The sequence below is a fragment of the Sorex fumeus genome, unplaced genomic scaffold (genome assembly GCF_029834395.1).
Source record: "Sorex fumeus unplaced genomic scaffold, SorFum_2.1 ptg000003l, whole genome shotgun sequence".
NCBI lineage: Eukaryota > Metazoa > Chordata > Mammalia > Eulipotyphla > Soricidae > Sorex > Sorex fumeus.
Window position 1 is genome coordinate 58172678 of NW_026606060.1, and position 10394 is coordinate 58183071.

Consider the following 10394-nt stretch of genomic DNA (forward strand, 5'->3'; position numbering starts at 1 on the left):
TAGTGACTATAATTCTTTACATTTTATTTTATGTCTTTCGTACACTTGCTATATTCTTTGCCATTTATCTTTTATTTTTCTTTTTGGGTCACACCCAGAGATGCACAGAAGTTACTCCTGGTTCATGCACTCAGGAATTACTCCTGGCAGTGCTTGGGGGATAATATGGGATGCTGGGAATTGAACCTAGGTCAGCTGCATGCAAGGCAAACGCCCTACCCACTGTGCTATTGCTCCAGCCCCTGCCGTTTATCTTTTTATCCTGATCCATCCAGAAAAGATTTTCAATATTATAATGCTTTATATTGTAAAATTATGTTTTATGATACTATAGCACATAGATTTTAATAGTATTGTATTAAGAACACTATTTTTATTTTAATAGTGTACTTTAAACACTAAGTTCAATGTATAATCAAGTATCATTTCATCATAGGATGTGACAAAGCAGAGTAAAGCATTTACTTCATTTTTTAATGGGCAACATATCTCAAACTAAAAGTACTTTTCTTTTCAATAAGGTAAATTTTAGTTAGAAAGATGCATATTATAAATAATACATTAGAAAACATTTGAAGATAAAAATAAGTTATGAATTATGCTGCTCGAGAACTTAATTTTTGCTTGTGGTTTGCTGAAAAACATGGATATTCTTAAAATTTGTAGCACGGAAATTCTTATTATAAAAATAAATTATTTATTTTATATTTGTACTCATGTTGGTCCTTCCCTCAGGAGAACCACAAACTTTCTTTTGATAAAATTTTTATCAGTTTTCTCTATGAATGTGTAGTAGACACATTTTGGATTATTTCCCAGTTCTGAATGAATCTTGATAATTTTCTCTCACCAAACCAAGGTTTAGAATGTGTTTTGTACTTCTTCAATAGAGTCCTATAATTTCATAATAATTATAATTATTTTTATGGTTAATGAAAAATTATAAGTGTTTTAATACTATTATTTTTAATATTGAAGGGATAGTAGTATGTTACAAGCAATAGTATTTTAGGATCTTACATATCATAAATAGTAATAATATGTTTTTTTCCAACTATCTCAGACAGCAGAATAGCTAAAATACCTACTGGAGCAGCAAATATATAATACTTTTCCACAGAGAGGAGGGTATTGGTTTTTTTTTTTTTTTTTTGCTTTAAATGTTGACCTATTACAAAGTGATTCAAGACACTGGTTAGGAAAGAGCCAACTTAAGTGACAGGTGAATGCCACCAATGCAGCCTCTTCCCAACCTGGACCCTCTGATTAAGAAGACCGGCTATTATTCTGATTTTTCTCGTGTCTCCCCATCATTCCCTTCCTCATGGCACCATTCTTCTTTCCCTCATATCAAGGGTGTTTTTCTTAATCTTGGGGACAGGAATCACTTTGTACATATAGTTCTTAAATTAGTTTTGTAACCTGGGACTCCCAATAGTCCCTCACATGGGAGAAGGGGAGCTGGTAGTTTACATATCAAATCCTGAGGTACATTATTGTATAATCCTCAAATCTTTCAGTAGATGTAAGCAGAAACATGGCCCCCTGCACAGAGAGGCAGAAATCTGCCTGGATATTACAAAAGTTCATGGGGAGAAGTTAATTGCAAACATTTAATTTTATAGACACAGAAATCAAATTTGAGTCGAATCACTTTGTTTTGTGTCTACACGAGCAGTGTCTGCAATTTTATTCACCTTAGAAATAAGAAGCATCTAAAGAATCACTTACTAGTTTTGTGCTAGGAAATCGTCCCAAGCAAGGCTTAGGGAAACCGGAGTCCACTGCCAGCCAGTCTTGGCCAATCAGACCAGAAGTTCCATGTGAGAACCCTATAGTACCTAGCATCCCTGGGACCACCGCAGCAAGGCTCAGAGGACCATAGAGTACAGGGACTGAGGAGGGTCAGGAATATGCACTGCATGTACCTTAACCTCTGTGTTATTGCCCAACCCCAGGGAATCTGTTTTTAAATGGAGCTGGGTGGTGAATTTTTATTTACAGTTTCTTAATTATGGATCAAGACCCCTGCTCTCAAAACTCATTTTCCCACCTAGTTTGTATTTGAAATTTACACTAGGAAAGATACTTATAAGAAAATAAGTGTAAATATGTATCACTTGTATCACTTGTCATCCCGTTGATCATCCATTTGTTCAAAATGGCGCCAGTAAAGTCTCCACTCGTCCCTGTCGCATACTAGTGAATGCGTAAAACTGTGTATACTGAAATGTCTATATATTATCAAAATAAGACAACCCAGTTCACAATTATAATAACTAAATAAATTATTAAAAAGGAAAATTGAGCAGCTAGTCAAGTTGAAAGGAATGGAACACTGGGAATTCATGTGTCAAAGACTTCTCAAGGTGTTTGGAGAGATGGTGCAACTGGTAGCACACTTGCCTTGCATGTAGCGACCCAGGTTGGATCTCCATTGCCACAGTGGTCTCCTGAGCTCCAAGGAGTGATTCCTGATTGTACAGCCTGGAGAAAATCCTCAGCACCCTGGTTGTGACCCCAAAACAACTGAATTAAAGGAAAACAAAACAATAAATACTTTATAAAGCTAACGAGAATGAGGCATTAAAGAGTGCTTTAGAGACTTGAGCAATAGACAGCGAGTAGGGCACGTGCCTTGCACACTGCTCACCTGGGTTCAGTTCCCAGTATCCCATATGGTTCCCCAAGCACCGCCAGGAATAATTCCTGAGTGCAGAGGCAGAAGTAACTCCTGTGCATCACCAGGTGTTACCCAAAAAGAAAAAAAAGTGTGCTTTACATTTCCTGAGACAGTTGGAGAGGACAAGTTGTATGTGTTCAGGAAACAATGGTACAGTGATGGGATGTCATTCTGGCTATCTCTTTTGATATCTTCATCTGCAGATGAGATAATGAAATAGAAATCAGAAATTCAGGATGAGAAATAAGATGTACTAATGACTCTATGACAAGGAAGAGAGCTGAAAATTCTACAAAATTTGTAACCCAAGAGTCAGGGCTGGATTAGAACATATTGCATGTGCGCTGTGGAGAGTGACTGCCTGCTGCCTGTATTTTAAACACAGTGATTGTGGGAAACTACCTGGATATGCCTATCCTTAAATTTCTCACTGGTAAAGGATCTATGCTTATATAACTTTATTTTATTAACTTTATTTTTTTCTAGAAATAAACTACTTGTAGGCTGAGTGTTTTAATTTGCATTTGAGCACAGAGTAAATAAAGTGCATTAAACCTTATTAAAAGAGGAAAATATCATGTGCATTTGCCTTCAGTTTGTCCATTTTCCATATAATTTAAAGTGATTTTGATGTTCAAACATTAAGAAAAAAACATCATACTCCCCTTTTATGACAGTGAACATATTGACATGACGCAAGTTCAGTGAGAATTTCCTGTATTGTGGTTCTAGAGTATTTTAGAAGTCAGTGATTTTACTGCTTCTTGCTTGCACCACAGTGCCTCGCTGATAGATGATCCAAAAACTTTAGTTAAATAAACTTTTTTTAAAATTTTTAGATCTCTTTTAACACTGCTTTTGGATACCTTCACCTCTGAACCCCAGAACTGGCATCAAAACTTTGAAAGAGCAACTTCATTCTTGTCTATTTCACCTTTGTGACATCGTTTTTGATGGCAGGTATGTTCCGACCAATTTATAAAATTAAAAATAGTGAAAGTATGTCTATGAATATTGCAAATTTAAGAGCAGGGCTTTTGGAAACAGTGATCTTTTTCAAAAGACTTTTCCTAGTATCAGTACTTTTCAGTTTTTATTTTTCTGATTCTTCATTTTGTAGCATAGAAATTATTTTGCGAAGTTTTCCCCAAAAATTTTAAAAAGCGACTTCTCAAGGGACATAATTACATCCTACATAGAAATGTAATTCACCAGGCTAAGCTCTGAGAAACATTAGAACATAAAAATATAAATTCATTAATGGCAGTTATCAAAAATTGCACTTGATATTTTTTTTGACTTACTATTTGCTGTGACTTCTCAAAGCCACTGGGTTTTGTGAGCAGTTTCTTAATAAAAATAGTTTCTGGGAGTGAGCTGCATTTAATATAGGATATTATTTCTTTTTGAGGGGCTCAGGGGAGCTCCAATAATAATGCTTGTTCCTCCTGTCCCCCCAACATTCACCCACTCCAGAAACACTGGACCTGGAAGAGTGACCCAGCCATGTCTTCAGGCCGTGCAATGCTGGAGGCCCCAACACCTAGTATTGCTGATAGAAGGAGCTACAATACTAGGGATCAAACTTGGGTTTTCACATTTGCATGTTTTCTAGGTAATATCTATAAGCAATCAATTTTCGAGGCCCCCCCACACCCAGTTTTGCTGAAAGAAGGAGTTACAATACTAGGGATCAAACTTGGGGTTTCTTATTTGCATGTTTTTCAGGTAATATCTATAAGCAATCAATTTTGGATATGAGAAAATGTGATGCTCTTATAAAAAATAGTTGTTTAGTAGGCAGAGATATGACTCAAGGAGGTAGACCATATGCCTAATAAGTGTAATGCCCTAAAATCAATGCCAGCCCTGCAGAGTAAAGCCAGTCAACCCCATGTACTGTAGTGTTAGATCCAAATGTCTGGGAGTGGTTTTGGGTCCTCAACACAATTGGTGTGACCTCTTTAAAAATGGTGGTAGATACGTCAGAAGTCATTTTAATGTTAAAATAGTATAGATCCCGAGATCTACTTCTTGGGGAACCTCACCAGAGCAGGGCGTCCAAAGTCTCCTCATCCCCATGAGACCTTCACAAAGTTAAGAGCAGCTAGATATCACTCAGACAGGGAATGAGTTACAATTAGGAGAAGGGAACATCTCCAGAAGTATTATTTTGACAATGAGAATGTATAGTAAATCAAAGACTCTGAGCCTAGCAAACTCATTTCATTTCTTATTGGAACCTTCAACACATTGAAGGAATAACTTTTTTCTTTTTGCTACCTCCAGGTCTACTGGGTTGTTTATTTTTATTTTTTTATTTTACTTATTTATTTTTTATATTTTTATTAGTGAAACACCATGAGGTACAGTTATAGACTTATAAATTTTTGTACTTGGGTTTCAGTTGTACAATAATCAAGAAATAACATTTTTAATGGATCCTTGGTTTTCTTTTATACCTATGGGACTCAAATACTATTCTTGTGACTTTTCTACAAAATATAAAAGTCAGTCTCATTCATGTAAGTGCATAAACAAATTTGTTGATCTTTTCTATCCAAGGTCTCTAATATTCTCTGACAAAATTAAATAAAAATAATATATTAAAGCAATTGTACTTAGATCGTGGTAAAGAAGTAAAAGTATTGATGATCCTCCTGAAGAATAAGAACTATGCCATGTAAAAATATTGGCATTTGGGTTTAGAAAGAATACAGCAAGTAGGAGGTCTGCCTTACACTGGCCAGGTTGGGTTTGATTCCTGGTGCCACAAATGATCCCTGGGGAACCATTTATGATCACATCAAACACTGGCTCCCAATGGGCAGAAATTAGGAAAATCGATGGATGTGATATCTTCACTTTTCATTTCTTCATTGTAAAGATGATTGTGATATAAATTAACAAAATGCATTGATTCTCATTCTGTTATTTGTGATTTTCAGAGCTTCAACTCCTGTGCTTTTCTTTTCAACTATTTCCTTTCTTTTCTTTCTCTCCAGCTTCTCGGACCACTCAGTGGAGGTGGATATCTGGAATCTTAGGAATACTGTGCCTTTTACTGTTGATGCTTTTGGGAATTCTGTTGAGTAAGAGTAAGGTTTTCTTGGAAATGTATAAAAATTAAAATACTGATAAAATTTTTAACTTTAAACATTTTATTTTGATAATATATATTTTTCATAAACTCTTTCTAATTTACTAATTTTCTAAATTATTTTATGCAGCATATTTGAACCGAAGTAGTAAGCCAACCAATTCAACAGGAATCACTGTGAATTCCCAGGAAGGTAGGATTCATGCTTTGCAAAATATTGGTGGAAAAAAGAAATGGGTAGCTCTGTGTTTTTCATCTTATGTGGATGATTCTGTTTTCAGCTGTGTGATTTTGCTATTATGTAAATATAAATTGCTATGATTTCACATAGCAATACAAAAACATCTTTTAATTGTACGATTAAGTACTCTCTAATAAAAATTCAAATTATGCTGAATGTGCATATTCACATAATTTTACATGTGTACAAGAAATATGTTAAGGTAGAATCTGGAGATGTACTTTTTCTTTATGGGTTTTTATGTTTAAGCAGCTGATCAAAACTAAGTTACACTAAATATTACTCAATACAAATTAATGCCTATGGTTGCTTAGAATATATATGTATGTGTGTATATATATATACATATATATATATTTGCTTCCTTTGGATTCCTAGTACCTTTATTTCATGACTCAGAATATAGTGCAAATATGTACAATATATTTTTCAGTGAAATCAAGCTCAAACCCTCAGTTTTTAATGAATTTTTTCTAACTAGCACTAAGTTGTTATACCATGTTCTATGATCATATGATGCTTTATTTAAAACTCTCCTTTAGCATATTTTCTAGCTTTCTAGGAATATAATAGGCATATAAGACTTTCTATATAGTTAAGACATGATATGTTGACATGATAAATTTTAATAATATGAGTCACGGTAATAATAACTTTCATCATGTGATTTATTATTTATTCGTATAGTGAGAAATTTAAGATCTATGATACAGGTTAGAGTGTTAGACAAATGACTAGGCAAATGTTCTAAGCTCTATCGGTAATAATATTATAGAATTTTGCTTATGCTTCACTCGTCTTTGTTTTGAATATAAACTATAGCATGCATGATATCAGAATTTTATTCCTATATCTCTTGCTCTTTTTATTTCAGAAAATATGCTTAAATATTTTTCTCTAAAAAAAATGTCCCTTGAATATAATTTGCTACTTAAAATGCAAAGCCTAACTATGGGTTACTTCATGAAAAAAAGGTATAGAAATACTTAGAAAGATAATTCTCTCCTTATCTTGTATTCATGCTCTCCCTCTATTACACCCTGCACTCACATTTTAATATACTCACTGGAGTGATAGCACAGCAGTAGGGCGTTTGCCTTGCGCACAGCCAGCCCAGACCAAGCTGGGTTTGATTCCTCCGCCCTTCTCAGAGAGCCCGGCAAGCTACCAAAAGTATCTCGCCCACAGGGCAAAGCCTGGCAAACTACCCGTGAGATATTCAATATGCCAAACACAGTGACAACAAGTCTTAAAATGCAGATGTTACTGGCCCGCTCAACCAAATCGATGAACAATGGGAGGACAGTGTTGTTTGTGACCCAATGTTGTCAGATGCGATTTATTAATGATTGAATGTTAGATAATTCAGACTATGTTGCTAGGGTAGTATTAATCTCTATGAAGATTTTCAATAAATATTTGTTAAAAATTATCAGTAAATGATTTTTGTATCAGGAAAAAGCCCGGGAAAAAGCAGAATCTCCAAACTCACTGGTAATGTATTTTCTTAGGTGATTCCACCTGCTGTTCTTGTCCGGAAGGGTGGATTGGATACAAATGCAGCTGTTACTTCATTTCTAACGAGGAAAAAAGTTGGGAAGCAAGTAGGAATTTCTGTGAATTTAAGAATTCCAGTCTCCTTCAATTGTACAGCAGAGAAGAACTGGTATGTATTTCATTCTATTTTTTGTATGTATTTTGATACACTATCTATGTAAGTGGAATAATATGACTTACTTTTTATAATAGCTGGTTTTATTTTGAATAATGGCTTACAAATTTCCTCTGTCCAGAAACAATATTTATAAAATCTAAGTAGTGTTTAATCAAATATTTATAAAATCCACATGGTGTTTAATCAAATATATATAGGGAACAATTTAAGAAATATTCAATGTAATATGAGAAAATTTTCTCAGAGAATTTAAGATCTATTATTTTTATTCAAATAGGTCACTACTTTTCTTCAAATACTAACCAAACGACTTTATAATTCTAGTTTTAAAAGTTGAACGTATATCTAATTTTTAAACTTTGTGTCCTTTGATTACATTTTAGAAAAGATATGAAAATTGTGCTCATTAAAATCTCAATTCCTTATGTTGTAGTGCTTTCCGAACAGTGCTCATGAGAGCTGGACCATTATCCGTGACACTCAGCCCTGCTGTGCGGGCATCAACCCTGCCGTGAGGGCTGGTGGGTTCAGTGCTTGGGCTGGCCATGTGGTGCTGCCTGGTTGAATAGTACTGAGGGTGACCAGGTCCACTCCAGCAGTACTTGGGGGAACACGTGGTGCCTGAGATTGAACTGAGATAAATGCATCTAAGGCATGTGCTTCGGTCACTTCTGATTAAAGATATCAGTATGATTATTTTATACTTTAAATGGTGCTATAGCATGTTCAACGTTGAGTTATCTCTCCAACTCCCAAAACGCAATTCTTAAGTGAAAAACCCCCTAGATGCACAAGTATTCAGGATGCTGTTTATTGGGATCCCGCTGATTGATATGTGAAAAAAAGAACCCCAAGAAAATTATCACGCCCTTTTAAACATTTTTATTCCTCAAGAAGTAAGATCTTGTGATAAATTTTCTCTATATATTAATGGATTACTGAGAAAATAAAAGATTCAATGAATGATACTTTCTAATGTAGACGCTAAAAATGATTTTAGTTTGTGGCATTGAAAGGCAGAATCTAATGCACTGTGATAACTTTCTTAGATGCACATTACTCTCTGCATTCATTGAGTTTAGGTTCATGTGTCTGACTCTGTTTTCAAGCAGCATTTTTTGAGGTACAGTAAGAAAGTTTACTGGATTGGAATTTCTTACAATAAGGATCGTCGCGCCTGGTTGTGGCTGAATGGCACTGCAGTCTCCCTCAATCTGTAAGTTTATGGCCGCTCACGCCTTTTCTACTTTTGATATGTTTGTCCTTCGAGTTCCACACAGAATAATGCAGAATATTAAGTCCAATTACCTGCTCAGGGCTGAAAGTACAGAAAAGAGTCAACAAAATAGCAATTTTACCCCCACACAGATAAAATGCAAGCTCATGCTCAGGTGATATTACATGAGTGTAGATGCAGTCATAAAATATATGTACACCCGCTCTCATCTTGCCTGCCTACAAGCACTGGCTGTGCATGCCCCTGTCCAACTGTCACCATCACAGATGCTATCTAATAGGAGCCATCATTTTATTCATGCTAGTGGACTCAGAAATTCTTAGTACACTCTCCATATTCAAATATTCTAGGTTAAATTCTTATTTGCAACCATTGCATTTCATTTGCATTCATTCTTTTGGGATTTGTAACATCATACAATAATGAACTTGATTTTCTTGGCTCGATTTTCTAGACTAGGGTAGCTAATGTAATTGTGAGCAAAACAGAAGCAGCATGCAGTATGTATTAAGATGCAAAATAAGTCCTCTGACCTCAGTGATATTGATTATGAAGGCAATTAATAAGCTTTTGTTAATTACATTTGGAAGCTGAAAAATTTTGATATAGAATGAAAAAGTTACAAAAATCAGTATATCAATATTATGAATACCCTGTGTCAAGTCTGTAATGTAATAAAATCACTGTCAGCATACTTTTAATTCCATTTTTATCTGTTAACTTTCTTTTTTATTACAGATTTAGAGATTTCCAAGCTTTTGACACAACAAAGTGCGTATGGTATAGCACAAGTGAAAAGTTTTTTGACCATAGCTGTGAAGATGAAAATTATTATATCTGCAAGAAAAAGCTTATTTAGATATTCATTCTTTTGTTGTCTTTGGGCATATAGGCGTAACAATACTAAAAATGTTACTTTACATTTTATATTAACATTGTCTATTACTGAAATATCTGTTGAATGTTTCAAAAGGTGTCTCATGAATTTTTTCTCTATGTAAAGCCATGCACTTTAAAATTTATAAAATTTGTCCAACCATGCTTTAGATTATGTAGCTTCAAGATAATTTTATGAATGTTTTGATACTACATAGACTTCAATACCAAATTAAATGTTTAAGTTTATGTTTTGTAAATTATCTTTGCAGAAATTAAAATAAAAGCAATTCATACAGAATATATATATATATATATATATATATATATATATATATATATACCTTTCTCATTTAGTGTGTAGGATAGCATATTCAGTTGGGAAGTCCATCTCATCTACCTTTCTGGATGTCATTTGTTCTTGAATATTGATATGTGAATATATTTTCATTTGTATAATTTCACTCATATGTACCTTAGCGTGACTTTTGCATTTAGATGGTTAGGCGGCCCCTGAACTTCTTAAACAGTATAGGTAGGTTTCTTCCCAGTTTGGAAAGTTCTCATCATTGTTTCTAGAAA

At 34.4% G+C, this 10394-nt stretch overlaps 1 protein-coding gene across 1 annotated transcript; it reads left to right on the forward strand.

Moving 5' to 3' along the window:
• The first annotated feature begins 3527 nt into the window (after positions 1-3527).
• On the forward strand, positions 3528-9795 carry LOC130024211 (natural killer cells antigen CD94-like). The gene is made up of 6 exons (XM_056114867.1): positions 3528-3643; positions 5689-5800; positions 5933-5976; positions 7536-7690; positions 8812-8915; positions 9675-9795. The coding sequence occupies exons 1-6, from the start codon at positions 3637-3639 to the stop codon at positions 9793-9795; spliced, it is 543 nt and encodes a 180-aa protein (XP_055970842.1). The 5' UTR covers positions 3528-3636.
• Positions 9796-10394: the final 599 nt, after the last annotated feature.

Excerpts from the sequence above, each read along its gene's own strand:
- LOC130024211 (XM_056114867.1), top strand. Across the intron at positions 5,801-5,932 it reads AGTAAGGTTTTCTTGGAAAT|TAAGCCAACCAATTCAACAG; the intron begins GTATAAAAATTA and ends GAACCGAAGTAG. Across the intron at positions 5,977-7,535 it reads CACTGTGAATTCCCAGGAAG|GTGATTCCACCTGCTGTTCT; the intron begins GTAGGATTCATG and ends GTATTTTCTTAG.